Source organism: Alosa sapidissima, chromosome 5, assembly GCF_018492685.1.
Source record: "Alosa sapidissima isolate fAloSap1 chromosome 5, fAloSap1.pri, whole genome shotgun sequence".
NCBI classification, from domain to species: domain Eukaryota; kingdom Metazoa; phylum Chordata; class Actinopteri; order Clupeiformes; family Clupeidae; genus Alosa; species Alosa sapidissima.
Genome location: NC_055961.1, coordinates 11,686,701 through 11,704,334, shown reverse-complemented (window position 1 = coordinate 11,704,334; position 17,634 = coordinate 11,686,701). Strand labels below are relative to the sequence as shown.

At 39.7% G+C, this 17,634-nt stretch overlaps 2 protein-coding genes across 2 annotated transcripts; both read right to left on the bottom strand.

Annotated features, from left to right (window-relative positions):
* Nucleotides 1–369: 369 nt before the first annotated feature.
* LOC121708458 lies at nucleotides 370–5,230 on the bottom strand. Its single transcript, XM_042091122.1, has 8 exons — nucleotides 4,980–5,230; nucleotides 4,035–4,506; nucleotides 3,467–3,671; nucleotides 3,070–3,175; nucleotides 2,652–2,885; nucleotides 1,454–1,612; nucleotides 699–824; nucleotides 370–550 (listed from the first exon to the last, which is right to left on the bottom strand). The coding sequence occupies exons 1-6, from the start codon at nucleotides 5,097–5,099 to the stop codon at nucleotides 1,472–1,474; spliced, it is 1,278 nt and encodes a 425-aa protein (XP_041947056.1). The 5' UTR covers nucleotides 5,100–5,230; the 3' UTR covers nucleotides 370–550; nucleotides 699–824; nucleotides 1,454–1,471.
* A 1,669-nt stretch (nucleotides 5,231–6,899) lies between these two features.
* Nucleotides 6,900–10,219, bottom strand: LOC121708459 (TOG array regulator of axonemal microtubules protein 1-like). Its single transcript, XM_042091123.1, has 6 exons — nucleotides 10,014–10,219; nucleotides 9,607–9,712; nucleotides 9,190–9,422; nucleotides 7,980–8,138; nucleotides 7,223–7,348; nucleotides 6,900–7,074 (listed from the first exon to the last, which is right to left on the bottom strand). The coding sequence occupies exons 3-6, from the start codon at nucleotides 9,384–9,386 to the stop codon at nucleotides 7,062–7,064; spliced, it is 495 nt and encodes a 164-aa protein (XP_041947057.1). The 5' UTR covers nucleotides 9,387–9,422; nucleotides 9,607–9,712; nucleotides 10,014–10,219; the 3' UTR covers nucleotides 6,900–7,061.
* Nucleotides 10,220–17,634: the final 7,415 nt, after the last annotated feature.

Below are 17,634 nucleotides of genomic sequence, written 5' to 3'. Positions count from 1 at the left end.
AGGGTCCTCCTAAAGGTGAAATTCCCCTGAAAATTCATATAGGCATTTCCAGTGAGAAATAAGATTTGGTGTGGAAAGTAGGAGGGAAAGCAATCTAACTTATGTTTCCCGTAAATCTTTTTCAAGAAAATGTAAATAATTTACTGTTTCCAACTGATAATGCTAAAACATCATCAAACCTGGGTTGTTTCTTAACCAACGACTTCAAGGACTTTGCTTTCTTGTCACCACGAGTATGTTGGCTATTAAAAATAATAAACATTTTGGTTCGACCTCTTTGCACTTGATTTTCAGGTGATCAAAATGAGTGTTCATTACTGTTTATTGTTTTGAAAGTTTTATAAAGTTGAATCAGCGCAGACAAACACATTTTTTCATTTTTGTTTCTTTATTTTATGTGGGAAACGGATGTGCATTTGCGTATCTCTGCAGCACTGCCCTGTGTGTGTGTGTGTGTGTGTTTTGTCACACATGGTGGTGTTGTGTGTGTGTCTGTGACCCCGTGGGTGCGGTCTCGCCCTGGCTCTGATGTCCACTTCAACGCAAAGGTCTGCCGGGGAAAAAAACAGCACATTACCAAGACAATTTACACTGTATGTTCACAGATTAAACAATACTGAATAGCTAGTCACTTTGATAAATAAATGTAAAGTAAAAGTGTTTAGTGTTTATGGTGTCCGGTGATGTTTCCAGTCCACCTTTTCTGGCATTTGTTAATAAAGTCCTTCATGCGGATTTGATCACTCAGAGGGGCGAACCTTTCCACCATCTTGATGAGGTCGGGATGGGAGGCCACTACAGACAGAATGTTACGGGCCTGATTCCTGTTTCAGACACAAAATACATCAGCACCTATTGATTCACTGACTCATTAGTTTATGATGTATAAGCATATAAGTATTATGGCTTTAACATCATTTTGATGGTACACTGACTTATAATTGGAAAAATGGCATGTTTGTCATTGCCTCTGGCCCTCCTAAAAGATCTCATATCTCATATATGTAATGTAACTTATGTAGTCTAGGTGAACCCTGCCAAATCTATGTTTGAATTTGCTCAGCAGATTCTCAGAGACTTTGGAATTGAGTTAACAACTAAATATAAAACATTTGTTTACAGGAAAGCTGTGTCAATGGAGATTTGATAATCAGTCAGGTGTCAGCCAGGCTATAACTTTTGTGGACACTACTGGAAAGTGAATATTAAATCCCAAATTCTTCACTATATTTTAGCTGTAAACACACTATTTCAATGCCATGCACTGACAGATAATTACATTCAGTATTGCTGTATGACATGAGATGACTTTTGGATACCTCATAATAGAACAGAAACTGTTGCTGATTGGCTAATTTAGAAACATTTACTTTTACTTTTATGAATTGAACTGACACTTTTGTACAAAGCCAATAAGTAAATGATAAGGAAACAGAGAAATAGGGCTCCCGACCTGACTTCCAGTGCGTTGTCAAGGGCCAAGCAGCTGGCAGTATGGATGAAGCGGGCAGTCAGGTCGTTTTTGCCGGACAGGAGACGAGCTGCCCCTATGACCTCCGTCACTTTCTCCAGGTGCCGTGCAGTGCTCTTCCTCACGGCTGTATGTTTGTGACTAAGAAGAAGCAGAGAACCAATGAGTCACACCAGGAGAATGGATAAGCCAGAGATCCAGGGAAGACAAGGAGACAGAACCAGGAGAAACAGCTGAGACACAGAAACGTCAGACAAACTAGGTGAGTAACAACCAGTGTTGGGCAAGTTACTTCAAAAGCGTAATGCATTATTTATTACTTGTTACTGTCATCTCAAAGTAATTTGTTACATTACAATATTACTGTCTTTGAATTGTAAGGCATTACACCACGTTTACATTACTTTCACCAAAATAACAGGAAATATGGATTTGGTGTTCTCAACAGATCTTCAATGCAGCTCATTACACGGCAGGAGGTGATGTGGTATGGCATAATGACTGAGCTAGGCTTAAGGCTAACAAAAGAACAATATAACGGTTGCAGTTATGGCTCATGGGACAATGTAGGCCCCAAAGGCCAAAGGTCACTCACAACTTAATATAGTAAAATATAGCCATGGTGAAATTGTATGTTGACTTTAAATGGTTCTCATCATTGCTAGTTGCCTTTCCTTCCACTTACAATGGTGTAGACTTAATGCAAATAGTTTGAGAATAATGGCTATTCTCACTGCTTGAAATGAGAAGTATAGCCTAACCATGTTAGATCTGTTGCATGAATGGCAGAGATAACTCAAATTCCCTTTCTACAGTCATCTAAACAATGCAATCAAATTCCAGGACCAGCATAGATGACTTTTTTTAATTCTTGGATAATCTTCTCTGGTGCCAATTGAGCATTTCTCAATTTTGGATTAAAAAGCAAAGTAACTTCAGTTACTGAGAATTGTACCGAGTAAAATATTGCTGAAATTGTATTGGTAATGCCTTACATTACTGCATTACAGCAAAAAGCAATGCATTACTGTAATTACATTACTTTTTTAATGCATTACTCCCAACACTGGTAACAACTGATACAGACAACTACATAGCCAGGTAACACAGAGAAAGTTGAGAAGCACTAGAAAGCAATTAACCAGTACAACCCTGCTCTCTTTTTCTCTCTGCCCCTAACCTGAGCCCTCCGTTGATGAGAGCGTTCATGCTGCGGATGGGGTTGGTGTTTATACACCATGTACCCCAGGGCCAGATCCATGTCCTTCATGAAGCTGCTGGACTCTCCAGCCTTCGGCAGCAGTGTCCGGGCTGCGCCCTCGGCCTCCGCATCCATGTCCTGCCCCAGGTGAGCAAACAGGTGGGCCAGCGTCACCATGGCAGCATGGGACACCACTGAGCGCAGGTTCTTCACCTGGTTGGGAGGAGGGAATTAGAATGACAGCTTGCGCCGCTTTGACTTGTATAGAATACTGACAAAGTTAACATCATTTCTTTGGTAGCATCATTAAGGCATTTCAATAGATATTGCCTAGTTTGAAACAGGACAAAAGATACAACATGTGCTCCAGAATGTTTTCCAGCAGAGAGCCTCTCACCTCTTGATTGACGGCCAGACAAACATCATGCAGCCTGGGCAGCAGCACGTTGGCGTGGTGCTGAGCCAGAGACCTGATGGCGATCAGGGCCTCGATCTTCTTCCCCCTGCAGCAGCACCAACAACACACTCACATCAGAGGAACATGGTAATACATGGACTTGGTTCAAGTATTCTATCTCCAGCTACTTACCAACTCTTGCCATGTAAATCCTATGTGTTAACATAGCCTAGACTATCTACTCTAAAGGCATGCTGTTCTTTTAACATCAATATCTCAGCATAGTCTAATCTATCTTAGCTAAAAGCCTACGATTTGTCTGGATAGCGTAACAGCATAGCCTATCTTGGCAAAAAGCCTAATATATCAGTCTAGACTATTTAAGCTATACTCCCACCAGTCATCGTCGCTGAGCACTGTAAAGGCCTGCAGGAGGGCCTGCTCGGGACAGGACAGTGGGCGCAGTTTGGCCAACTCTGGCAGATTCTTGGCCGGCTGGGTCTTGCTTGTATGCCTCGCCTCAGTCACTTTCCTCTTCTTCACCTCCTTATGCTCCCTCGTTCCTTCCTGCCTCCCTGCCAGAGACTCAACAGACTTTTGCTCTGGGAGGTCAAAGGTCAAATATGTTTGTCTGAAATCCTGTCTACATTTGCCTTGGCAAACAACTTTGTTATTTGAATTGATATCTGCACTGATATTTAATTAGGCTAATAAAGACTGAGTCAATATATTCTTCTGTGTGTGTGTGTGTGTGTGTGTGTGTGTGTGTGTGTGAGAGAGAGAGAGAGAGAGAGAGAGAGAGAGAGAGAGAGAGAGAGAGAGAGAGAGAGAGAGAGAGAGAGAGAGAGAGAGAGAGAGAGAGAGAGAGAGAGAGAGAGAGAGAGAGAGAGAGAGAGAGAGAGAGAGAGAGAGAGAGAGAGAGAGAGAGAGAGAGAGAGAGAAAGAGTATAAGAGAGACTACTCACCTGTCACAGCAGTGACCCCATTGAGTGATATGGTGTTCTTGAGACGGGGTAGTCTACTCTGGAACTGTCTGTGGCTGGTTGTCTTTGGGGGGGCGGGGATAGCAGGGGCAATGGGCGAATTGAGGAAGGGCAGAGTACGGGGCGCCGGCGGGGTCCTGCGATCCACAGGACTGAGGCTGCCCACAGAGCAGCCTGTCTGGTCCGAGGCCTTGGCATCATTGAGACTGGCAAGTTTGATCTCCTCAGCGAGTTCCAGGACCTCCTGCAGGAGTTCCTTGCGAGCCTGGCGCTCCTTCTGCTGAGCGCTCAGGGGTCTCAGCGTAGACCTCACAGACCGCTGCAGCTGGTGGTGGGGGGATGCAGGGGGTATGTGGGCTAACAGCTTCCGTTGGCCAGGTGCCGCACTGGCATGCAAGGGCTGGGGTGGGCCCAAATGCGTTGTGGAATCGTGGGGCAAGGTCAGAAGATGAGGCTGCAGAGAGGCAAGAGGCAACATGTCATCAAACATGGCCACCATCTACACCCTCTGACACACAACTGCCCAACCGCCATGCTGCGTTTGAAATCTTCACGGTTTCACTATAGTGCACTATTTAGTAAATAACTAAGGCATCATTATATTATTATTACATTATTAATGATATTATAATAACATTACAAAGTAGCTGTATGAACAATATCATAAATTGTTCTAATACCTCTATGGTAACCACTAACCCAAAAAGTGTGACTGATAGACAGATTTGACCAAAGCTGTATCCTTTCAACTTTGACCTGGAAAGGTCACTTCATAGATGCCCATCATTAAAACATACTTAAACATTGACCTTTACCCTTTCAGCATAGATGCCAAATGAAGTGCAGGGAACATGGAATATTAGATTTAGTTATAATTTAGGCTATATAAAACTATACGCCGGCTCTTAGATGTTTGAGGGAACTCACACATGCGGTACAAATCATGTTCTGATTCTGCTCCTGGCGTAAAATCAGGAGCTGTAGCATCATTGTTTTCATCTCCTCATTTTCCGCATGGAGTTTTCCGAACTCCTTTTGAAAATCCATTGAACTTAAAATTTCGCCGATATATAGGAGCTACTTTAAAATAAATTGTATAGAACTTAAATATAGTCTACTGAGCAAAATCCAAATATCTAGGCTACCGAGAAGCGAGCGGGTGAGTCCTAAGGTGAGGATGCATCAAGTGATCTGAAATGACGATTTTCGCCCATAATGGTGACCTCCCCATTATGACGTAGGGGCGCAGACAGCAGACACCGGTTGCACCAACTCTTTGCTACGACTGCTCCTAACTGCTAAGTTGGTCTTTGTTAAGACCAGTCTTTAGAATTGAATTTAGGTGGGTAACAGAACACCAACTGAATTTACGACTTAACTACTCCCTGTCTTAGCGATGCGCGTTCATGTGGATGATGCCAGTTTTTGCCGTCTTATAGGGCGACCACGCCCCCCTTCGGAGGAAACAGCGTAAAAGTGACTGGAGGCCAATGTGTGATGGAGCTTGGAAGTTGCTCCGCCATATCTTACTCGATAAATAAATAAAGTTCACATAATTAGTTCCTTTCTTGGTATTTTCTGGATATGGAATAAGCAAAGGAGACGCGATATAGATATCACTTTATCTTTATTAGAGTTAAGATCACAATGGGAACATGTAGTAGGCTAGCTAAGTTAGGCTATGCCAGAACACTAACAGTAAATGGCTGGTAGGAGGTTAACCTACTGTAAACAGCTATGTACAGTATGACTGAAAGCGCCATAAAACACTAATGGAAAGGGATACAATCCCAAATAACGTTAATCAACCAACCATGTTGATGCTAGGAATGCAGTGACAGGAAGAAAGGCAATTATATATCCAATGTAACATTAGCTTAGCGTTATTATGCACACAAACATATTGGGCTAGATACCTAATGTTATTCAAAGTGTTTCAAAGTATGTCTGATTAGGAAAGTACAATAAGCTGTTTACAAAAGGTGTTGTTATCCATGAATGATACCCCACTTTAAATTCTCACAGTTGTTTACAGCACAAACTACTATCATCCTCATGCTTGTTGTTAGCAAGCTAGCACTTGTTTTAGCTAGAGACACCAATTGACCATGTAAGGGGGGGGGGGGGGGGCAGATTGCTACACAGTGCTTACATTTTGACCTTAAGCCTGCTTATGTTATTCAAAGTGTTTCAAAGTATATCTGATTAGGAAAGTACAATAAGCTGTTAACAAAAGGTGTTATCCATGAATGATACACCCCTTTAAATTCTCACAGTTGTTTACAGTGCAAACTACATTGCTATCATTCTCATGATTGTTGTTAGCAAGCTAGCACTTGTTTTAGCTAGAGACACTTGACCATGTAAGGGGAGGAGAGAGAGAGAGGGGGAAGAGAATAAGAGAAGATCGTCAGGTGGTGGCTTTAGAAAATGCAAGCTTCTGCTTATTCATAAGGCAGCAGTGTTGTTAGGTTCCGCAGGGTCCTCCTAAAGGTGAAATTCCCCTGAAAATTCATATAGGCATTTCCAGTGAGAAATAAGATTTGGTGTGGAAAGTAGGAGGGAAAGCAATCTAACGTATGTTTCCCGTAAATCTTTTTCAAGAAAATGTAAATAATTTACTGTTTCCAACTGATAATGCTAAAACATCATCAAACCTGGGTTGTTTCTTAACCAACGACTTCAAGGACTTTGCTTTCTTGTCACCACGAGTATGTTGGCTATTAAAAATAATAAACATTTTGGTTCGACCTCTTTGCACTTGATTTTCAGGTGATCAAAATGAGTGTTCATTACTGTTTATTGTTTTGAAAGTTTTATAAAGTTGAATCAGCGCAGACAAACACATTTTTTCATTTTTGTTTCTTTATTTTATGTGGGAAACGGATGTGCATTTGCGTATCTCTGCAGCACTGCCCTGTGTGTGTGTGTGTTTTGTCACACATGGTGGTGTTGTGTGTGTGTCTGTGACCCCGTGGGTGCGGTCTCGCCCTGGCTCTGATGTCCACTTCAACGCAAAGGTCTGCCGGGGGAAAAAACAGCACATTACCAAGACAATTTACACTGTATGTTCACAGATTAAACAATACTGAATAGCTAGTCACTTTGATAAATAAATGTAAAGTAAAAGTGTTTAGTGTTTATGGTGTCCGGTGATGTTTCCAGTCCACCTTTTCTGGCATTTGTTAATAAAGTCCTTCATGCGGATTTGATCACTCAGAGGGGCGAACCTTTCCACCATCTTGATGAGGTCGGGATGGGAGGCCACTACAGACAGAATGTTACGGGCCTGATTCCTGTTTCAGAGACAAAATACATCAGCACCCAGTGATTCACTGACTCATTAGTTTATGATGTATAAGCATATAAGTATTATGGCTTTAACGTCATTTTGATGGTACACTGACTTATAACTGGAAAAATGGCATGTTTGTCATTGCCTCTGGCCCTCCTAAAAGATCTCATATCTCATATATGTAATGTAACTTATGTAGTCTAGGTGAACCCTGCCAAATCTATGTTTGAATTTGCTCAGCAGATTCTCAGAGACTTTGGAATTGAGTTAACAACTAAATATAAAACATTTGTTTACAGGAAAGCTGTGTCAATGGAGATTTGATAATCAGTCAGGTGTCAGCCAGGCTATAACTTTTGTGGACACTACTGGAAAGTGAATATTAAATCCCAAATTCTTCACTATATTTTAGCTGTAAACACACTATTTCAATGCCATGCACTGACAGATAATTACATTCAGTATTGCTGTATGACATGAGATGACTTTTGGATACCTCATAATAGAACAGAAACTGTTGCTGATTGGCTAATTTAGAAACATTTACTTTTACTTTTATGAATTGAACTGACACTTTTGTACAAAGCCAATAAGTAAATGATAAGGAAACATAGAGAAATAGGGCTCCCGACCTGACTTCCAGTGTGTTGTCAAGGGCCAAGCAGCTGGCAGTATGGATGAAGCGGGCAGTCAGGTCGTTTTTGCCGGACAGGAGACGAGCTGCCCCTATGACCTCCGTCACTTTCTCCAGGTGCCGTGCAGTGCTCTTCCTCACGGCTGTATGTTTGTGACTAAGAAGAAGCAGAGAACCAATGAGTCACACCAGGAGAATGGATAAGCCAGAGATCCAGGGGAGACAAGGAGACAGAACCAGGAGAAACAGCTGAGACACAGAAACGACAGACAAACTAGGTGAGTAACAACCAGTGTTGGGCAAGTTACTTCAAAAGCGTAATGCATTATTTATTACTTGTTACTGTCATCTCAAAGTAATTTGTTACATTACAATATTACTGTCTTTGAATTGTAAGGCATTACACTACGTTTACATTTTTACTTTCACCAAAATAACAGGAAATATGGATTTGGTGTTCTCAATAGATCTTCATGTGTTCAATGCAGCTCATTACACGGCAGGAGGTGATGTGGTATGGCATAATGACTGAGCTAGGCTTAAGGCTAACAAAAGAACAATATAACGGTTGCAGTTATGGCTCATGGGACAATGTAGGCCCCAAAGGCCAAAGGTCACTCACAACTTAATATAGTAAAATATAGCCATGGTGAAATTGTATGTTGACTTTAAATGGTTCTCATCATTGCTAGTTGCCTTTCCTTCCACTTACAATGGTGTAGACTTAATGCAAATAGTTTGAGAATAATGGCTATTCTCACTGCTTGAAATGAGAAGTATAGCCTAACCATGTTAGATCTGTTGCATGAATGGCAGAGATAACTCAAATTCCCTTTCTACAGTCATCTAAACAATGCAATCAAATTCCAGGACCAGCATAGATTACTTTTTTTTAATTCTTGGATAATCTTCTCTGGTGCCAATTGAGCATTTCTCAATTTTGGATTAAAAAGCAAAGTAACTTCAGTTACTGAGAATTGTACCGAGTAAAATAATACTGAAATTGTATTGGTAATGCCTTACATTACTGCATTACAGCAAAAAGCAATGCATTACTGTAATTACATTACTTTTTTAATGCATTACTCCCAACACTGGTAACAACTGATACAGACAACTACATAGCCAGGTAACACAGAGAAAGTTGAGAAGCACTAGAAAGCAATTAACCAGTACAACCCTGCTCTCTTTTTCTCTCTGCCCCTAACCTGAGCCCTCCGTTGATGAGAGCGTTCATGCTGCGGATGGGGTTGGTGTTATACACCATGTACCCCAGGGCCAGATCCATGTCCTTCATGAAGCTGCTGGACTCTCCAGCCTTCGGCAGCAGTGTCCGGGCTGCGCCCTCGGCCTCCGCATCCATGTCCTGCCCCAGGTGAGCAAACAGGTGGGCCAGCGTCACCATGGCAGCATGGGACACCACTGAGCGCAGGTTCTTCACCTGGTTGGGAGGAGGGAATTAGAATGACAGCTTGCACCGCTTTGACTTGTATAGAATACTGACAAAGTTAACATCATTTCTTTGGTAGCATCATTAAGGCATTTCAATAGATATTGCCTAGTTTGAAATAAGACAAAAGATACAACATGTGCTCCAGAATGTTTTCCAGCAGAGAGCCTCTCACCTCTTGATTGACGGCCAGACAAACATCATGCAGCCTGGGCAGCAGCACGTTGGCGTGGTGCTGAGCCAGAGACCTGATGGAGATCAGGGCCTCGATCTTCTTCCCCCTGCAGCAGCACCAACAACACACTCACATCAGAGGAACATGGTAATACATGGACTTGGTTCAAGTATTCTATCTCCAGCTACTTACCAACTCTTGCCATGTAAATCCTATGTGTTAACATAGCCTAGACTATCTACTCTAAAGACATGCTGTTCTTTTAACATCAATATCTCAGCATAGTATAATCTATCTTAGCTAAAAGCCTACGATTTGTCTGGATAGCGTAACAGCTTAGCCTATCTTGGCAAAAAGCCTTTCATTTGTTAATATATCAGTCTAGACTATTTAAGCTATACTCCCACCAGTCATCGTCGCTGAGCACCGTAAAGGCCTGCAGGAGGGCCTGCTTGGGACAGGACAGTGGGCGCAGTTTGGCCAACTCTGGCAGATTCTTGGCCGGCTGGGTCTTGCTTGTATGCCTCGCCTCAGTCACTTTCCTCTTCTTCACCTCCTTATGCTCCCTCGTTTCTTCCTGCCTCCCTGCCAGAGACTCTTGCGGACTTTTGCTCTGGGAGGTCAAAGGTCAAATATGTTTGTTTGAAATCCTGTCTACATTTGCCTTGGCAAACAACTATGTTATTTGTATTGATAACTGGACTGATATTTAATTAGGCTAATAAAGACTGAGCCAGTATATTCTGTGTGTGAGTGTGTGAGAGAAAGAGAGAGAGAGTATAAGAGAGACTACTCACCTGTCACAGCAGTGACCACATTGAGTGATATCGTCTTCTTGAGGCGGGGTAGCTTACTCTGGAACGGTCTTTCACTGGTTGTCTTTGGGGGGTTGGGGATAGCAGGGGCAATGGGCGAATTGAGGAAGGGCAGAGTACGGGGCGCCGGCGGGGTCCTGCGAGGACTGAGGCTGCCCACAGAGCAGCCTGTCTGGTCCGAGGCCTTGGCATCATTGAGACTGGCAAGTTTGATCTCCTCAGCGAGTTCCAGGACCTCCTGCAGGAGCCCCTTGCGAGCCTGGCGCTCCTTCTGCTGAGCGCTCAGGGGTCTCAGCGTAGACCTCACAGACCGCTGCAGCTGGTGGTGGGGGGATGCAGGGGGTATGGGGGCTAGCAGCTTCCGTTGGCCAGGTGCCGTACTGGCATGCAAGGGCTGGGGTGGGCCCCAACGCGCTGTGGGATCGTGGGGCAAGGTCAGAAGATGAGGCTGCAGAGAGGCAAGAGGCAACATGTCATCAAACATGGCCACCATCTACACCCTCTGACACACAACTGCCCAACCGCCATGCTGCGTTTGAAATCTTCACGGTTTCACTATGGACCCTTTCAAGAGAGTTCCATTATCAGCATCATAGTTGGCCCTACAAGACTTCCTTTTTAACATTCCATATGTTATCTTAATGCAGAGGAAGTAGATTGGGGCCCAAATAGAACGTTCAAGCATTGTTTTTGTTGTTATTGTTGAAAGGGTCTATAGTGCACTATTTAGTAAATAACTAAGGCATCATTATATTATTACATTATTAATGACATTATAACTAGAGAATGCAATTCCGGGGAATTACGAGTGCATGAAAATGAAGCTAGGACAGACATAGCATAGCTTAATAAAAGTTGATAGTTTAGAAGTAGACAGTTTAAAAGTTGAATGTAGATAGTTAAACAGTTGTTAATAGACAGATAGTTTAATGAATGTTGAAAGTTTAAAAGTTAAATATAGATAGTTTAAAAGTTGTTGACAGACTGATAGTTTAATGCGTGTTGATAGACAAATAGTTTAAAGGCTCTATATAGGTAGATAGTTGACGATAACTGACAGTTGGAATGGCTCTAATGTTTGCTAGTAGTTATGCTAACAAAGCTAATTATTCTGACCAAGTTGCTTAGCTTACTTAGCTCATGTTTTCTAGCAATTAAAAAAAAAAAAGTTAACTATGCTAACCACGTTACTTAGCTAATCATTTGTAGCAGTTTTACTTAAAATGCTAACTATGCTAACATGCTAACTATGTTAACCATGCTAACCATGTGACTCAGCTAACTTAGCTAATCATTTTTAGTAGTTATGCTAAAATGCTAATGATGCTAACTAGCTAAGTAGCTAGTGAGGACTTTTATTTTGAAACAGTTGAAGGCAGAGGATACAGTTGATGGGAGTCATAGTTGACAAACAGTTACAACAGTTGAACAGTTGATAACAGTTGAACAGTTAAAAAGTTGGATAGTTTAAAGGGACTTTTAATTTGAAACAGTTGTGGGTACAGGAAGCAGTTGAACAGGATCTGTAGTCTTAATACAGCCATATTGTATGCTTAAAGCCAGAGACAGATGCTGCAGGTGGCCTGAACACCTGGCATAGGATTCTAATTGCTCTATTGTGATGTCATAATCTAATGTTAAGTCTATGGGGAAATTTTAGTAGTTTTTAATTAATAGTTTAAAAAGTATAATTAAAAAGTTGAAAATAACAGCTGAAGTCACCTAAGTAAGACCTACGCAACGCAGTTTGAATGAAGTTTCTATGTTAAACGGTTGAAGTTGCATTAAACGCACAAAAAGCGTCAGCGGAATAATAATAATAACATATAATAAGAATAATTCGGATAACAGTAGAGTGCATTTTCATGCACTCTAATAACATTACAAAGTAGCTGTATGAACAATATCATCATTACAGTGCATGAAAATGCACTGTACTGTTCTTGCTAGGCTTCTTATTCTTCTGATTCTTATTACAGTGCATGAAAATACTTGCAGAACTCTTGTTTGCTTTTGATGTCAGTTATTTTCATTTGACAATTTCATTTAAAAACCTGTTAGTATATAACCTGTAAGTAAGTTTGTTTTCTAGTACCAATTAGCTTGTTAGGTAAGCATTATTGGCAAGTCAGTATAACGTTAGCACATCAAAGCTGGATAAATCAATGGGCGCTGCGTTTGTTTGCGTCGGTTCTCTACATGAAATAAGTTGAGTGATATTTGTTCTCCTCTCAATATGTAGTTGTAGAAAACAAGATGTGAAATCACATATTCTGTTAGAAATGTAGTGCTAATTAACTTATTGCCTGTCCTCGAGTTGTTACCTCGCTAGGCAGTTTGTAGTGAACTGATTTAGCTTGCTAACTTCTAAATGACAAACATCAGACGTGCTTGTCTCAACATTTTCTAAAATGACATGACTTGATAGCTTTTCTAGTCCTCTCAATATGTAGTTATAGAAAACATGATGTGAAATCACATATTATGTCAGAAATGTCATTATTGCATTTTCAGCAGTTAGTTACTAGGTGAAATGTAATCTGTCTTTATCTTGATGCCAGCCAGGCAATCAGATTTAGGGCAGCTAAACCCATGTGTAATAAAATGACTTTTCATACTTCTGAATATTTGAGTTACTCAGAATGCTTCAATAGTTTCAAGGCTACCTCTTCTGGTGTATGTATGTGCACACACACATACATCTGTAGTTTTGATTTTATTTTGTAAATTAATAAAGGTATTACATTTGTATGATTTTACTGTTGTTTCAGATGGAGGATGAAAAGACCTACACAGACCTCGCTGCAGGCCTGAAGAGGTAGCTGACTGCTGATGAGCTTGCGCTCACAATGTTGAAGACCATGTGAGGATGGAGGAAGAAGGTATAGATTTAGGTGGCGTGCATAGGGTGGTGTAGACTGCCACTAAAACACTGTGAAATAGACTTGTTATGTAGTTTTTTATATGTTGTTGTCCCAGGCATATGTGGCTTTATCAACCGGAACGGGTGGGAGGTTGTGCTTAGTAGGCCGTCGTATGCAAACACACAGTGCAGGGGCATGGGACGAAGAGACTCCAGAAGACTTTCACAGTTTTCTAGGATTGATCATTGGCATGGGGCTTCACTTCCTTCCCTAATATCCATTGCTACTGGGGAACCAAGTCTCTGAAGGGATCAGGGAGTGTTGACCAAAAGCTGGCAGGCATTTCCGTCAAAATTTCAGCCTCGCCTTCAGTTGCTCCAACTTCTAATCTGTCGTCTTTTCATCAAGTACATATTCCTGTACAGCAGGAGCCAAAGAAAAATGGTTGGCTTTGTTATAAAAAATAATACATAATAACACTAGTAGCTTGTATGGCCCGGAGTGTAGCGGTAGGTGACTTCGTTTTTTGGTAAACAAAATTGCTGTCAGATTTGGCATTCTACAGGAGGGGATGCGTTTCGTTATGAGTCATAGGTCTTCTGTGTTCAACCTTCAGGATCCCCACCCCACCTTTCCCTATCCTCCTCTTTGTGTGTGTGTGTGAGTTTGTGTATACATGTGTTTATTCTCAACAGGCTTGTTCTATGTAATCCACTTTCAAATGTTTTAGGACACATTGATTTTTGAGTGATGTTGAAGTTGATTGTATTCCTAGCTTTTCATAAGTAATAATACATTTTATAGATGTATATAATTTTCATATTATACTGATTTATATAAGGAAGTTGTATCTGTTGAATCAAATGTATTTTATGTCTCTATTCGAAATGATCTTCAATAACTATACAGTATACTTACTTCCCGTATTATTGGTAAGGTACATGTTTTTTTTATAACATTATTATTGACTGTAGCATTTGCTTATATACAAATAAATGGTTTATTCTTATGGACCAAATAAATCTAAACCATTGTGTCTGACTTCATTATTAGTTTTTATGCATACTTTTATGTTTTTGGTGAGAAAGAGAATGTGAATTCTTTCAACATTCTAAATCCCGTTTCCTGCATTTTTTTACACTGATCACTAAATTGTTTGAAAGGTTAATGATATTCCAATTCAGTCTTTTTTGTTAAATAGCCCACAACTTGCTGAACATGTCATACACTCTATATTTTCTCTATCTTGTATAGAAATATGATGAAAATGATTTTTTATGTGAATGAAATGAAATTTTAACGAATTTCGGTATACATCTGGAGAGGATTTTCAAAGTCTGTTCATTACTATATCAACATTACCCTAGGTATTTTACATCATTTGATAGAACTGATCCTTCTGATTACAATAGTATGTATATCCCATTGATGGTATGTAATATACTCAAGAAATAAGGCACGGGCACGAAAGGGTTAACATAGTTAGCGTGTCAGCATGCTAGTTAGCATAGTTAGCATAACTACTAAAAATGATTAGCTAGGTTAGCTAAGTCACATGGTTAATATGTTAGCATGCTAGTTAGCATAACAACTAAAAATGATAAGCTAAGTTAGCTAAGTCACATGGTTAGCATCGTCAACTATCTACCTAAATAATTTAACATTTAAACCATTCACCTAATTAACTATAATAAACCTCATCTACCTAGCAACCAATATAGTTTGTTTTTACTCTCTATGATATTTTACATCATATTTTTGCATTTTTATGCACTCTATTTCCTTCAGGAAATGTTTTTCTAGTTATTATTACAGTGCATGAAAATGCACTGTACTGTTATTCCAAGGCTTTTTCTTCTGATTATTCTTCTTCTAACGCATTTAATGCAGCTTCAACCATTTAACGTAGAAACTTCATTCAAACTGCGTTGCGTAGGTCTTACTTAGGACATGTGGGCTTTGTATTTTTCAACTTTGAAACTTCTATACTTTTTAAACTATTAATTAAAAACTATCAAATTGATTATGACATCACAATACGGCCGTTAAGCAATTAGAATCCTATGGCAGGTGTTCAGGCCACCTGGATCAACTGCCAGTCTCAGGCTTTAAGCATACAAACTGGCTCTATTAAGACTACACATCCTGTTCAACTGCTTCCTCTCCCAAAAACTGTTTCAAAATAAAAGTCTTCACTACAGTATTTCACTGTTAAACAATTTAACCCTTTAAACTACTGAACTTTTTAACTGTTCAGCCATTGTAACTGTTACTTGTCATCAACTATGACTCCTACCCACTGTAGTTAGTTAGCATGGTTAGCATTTTTAGCAAACATGCTAAAAATGATTAGCTAAGTAACATGGTTAGCATGCTCATTAGCATAACTGCTAAAAATGATTAGCTAGGTTAGCTAAGTCACATGGTTAACATAGTTAGCATGCTAGTTAGCTTAGTTAGCATAACTACTAAAAATGATTAGCTAAGTCACATGGTTAGCATGCTAGTTAGCATAACTACTAAAAATGATAAGCTAAGTTAGCTAAGTCACGTGGTTAGCATAGTTAGCATGCTAGTTAGCATAGTTATCATTTTTGACAAAACTATTAGTAAACATTAGCTAAGTAACATGGTTAACATAGTTAGCATTCTTAATATTTTAGCATAACTGCTATAAATGATTAGCTAAGTTAGCTAAGTCACATAGTTAACATTGTTAACATAGTTAACAGCATTATTAACATTTAAAAAAAATGCTAGAAAACATTAGCTAAATTAACTAAGTTAAGTAACTTGGTTAGCATTATTATCTTTGTTAACATAGTTAGCATAACTGCTAGTAAACATTAGAGCCATTCCAACTGTCAGTTATCGTCAACTATCTACCTAAATCATTTAACCATTTAAACTATCCACCTATTTAACTGTTCAGTCATTCCAACTATATTAAACCTCATCTACCTAGTAACCAATATAGTTTATGAGGTATAGGTATGATATTTTACATAATATTTTTGCATTTTCATGCACTGTATTTCCTTCAGGAAATGCTTTTCTAGTTATTATTATTCTTCTAGGCCCTAATTTGGCTTGAACCGCTTATCGTAGAAACTTGGTTCAAACTTCGACACATAGCTCTTGCTGCAAATTTTCGTTCTATGACTTTTCATATTTCTACGACTTTTACTTTTTGAGATATTAAATAAAAACTAAACTTTAAAATTCTCCATAGACTTAACATGGCTTTATGACATCATAATAGGCTATTAAGGCAAGACACTACAGGTGAATAGGGTAACATTTTTAAATAATAGACATCACCATGAAACTTCCTCAGTTGATTACTTACACAAGTATGAACAAAAAATGTATTACAAGTTTTTGAAATTTGAATGTTTAATTATGCAAATTAGGCATTATCTCATTAAATATGCACAAATTTGCATATATTTTCGGTAGATAGATCTGAACATATGATAAAAGCCAGGTACAAAATTATTTTTTCATTTTGTTTTCATACAAGATGAAAATAAAATTACAGAGGGATTTCAGGATATCTGCTTTCATTACCTAGGAAATCAGAATATACTGTCCATAGCCTTAAAAAATCGATTTTTGCCATATATTTTTGATTAAAATGTCACATAAATCAGGCCAGGAATGATTTATTAACAAATCCCTCTGTAAATATCTTCAGAATACTGCTAAGTGTATAACTGGAAAGTTTGGTGTACATAGGTGCTACATAAGCTGAGATGTTTCTACTGGAAAATAAGAAAAACTCAATTTGAGAAAACAGCCTTGGAACACAGCCAAGTGATTCCGTTCTCAGCCTAGACTCGCCTTTGAACTTTCGCGATTGGTTGCAGTTACGAAGGAAGTGTCCATATTTGGATAGCACAACGTCATGCAGGAAAAACAGAGCTTTCCAACGGTACTACACATGTTATGTTTTGTATCACGGTCGCGGTACAGCATGAAACGTTAGAAGACTAACTTTTGGTGAATTTAGGAGAAATATACAGGCGCGAGTAGACAAAATGTATTAAAATAAACACCAAAATGTGTAAATCGGGCTTTGTTGTTGTAGTAGTGTGAAAGAATACATGCTAAGGTAGCAAATTAGCCCAAAATCTCGAATTTGACCAGTGCATGAAAAAACGATGTATTCACCTGCCGTGTCTCGCCTTAAGGAAATAGAATGCAATCAACTGCACCTGTGCTCTCTCACTGATTGCCTGCAGCAACTTCAATGGAACCTCTTCTCTGTGTCCCTCTCCATTCAACTGAATAGCTCACTTCTCATCCCAACTTTCTTACACTTTGTTTTCTTTACTTTCTCTCACTTT

Coding starts and splice junctions, on each gene's coding strand:
- LOC121708458 (XM_042091122.1), bottom strand. CDS start 5,099: ATGGATTTTCAAAAGGAGTTCGGAAAACTCCATGCGGAAAATGAGGAG. Junction 3,672..4,034: donor TGGGGTCACTGCTGTGACAG/GTGAGTAGTCTC, acceptor TTGACCTCCCAG/AGCAAAAGTCTGTTGAGTCT. Junction 1,613..2,651: donor CTCATCAACGGAGGGCTCAG/GTTAGGGGCAGA, acceptor GCTTCTTCTTAG/TCACAAACATACAGCCGTGA.
- LOC121708459 (XM_042091123.1), bottom strand. CDS start 9,386: ATGGTGACGCTGGCCCACCTGTTTGCTCACCTGGGGCAGGACATGGAT. Junction 8,139..9,189: donor CTCATCAACGGAGGGCTCAG/GTTAGGGGCAGA, acceptor GCTTCTTCTTAG/TCACAAACATACAGCCGTGA. Junction 7,349..7,979: donor GACAACACACTGGAAGTCAG/GTCGGGAGCCCT, acceptor TCTCTGAAACAG/GAATCAGGCCCGTAACATTC.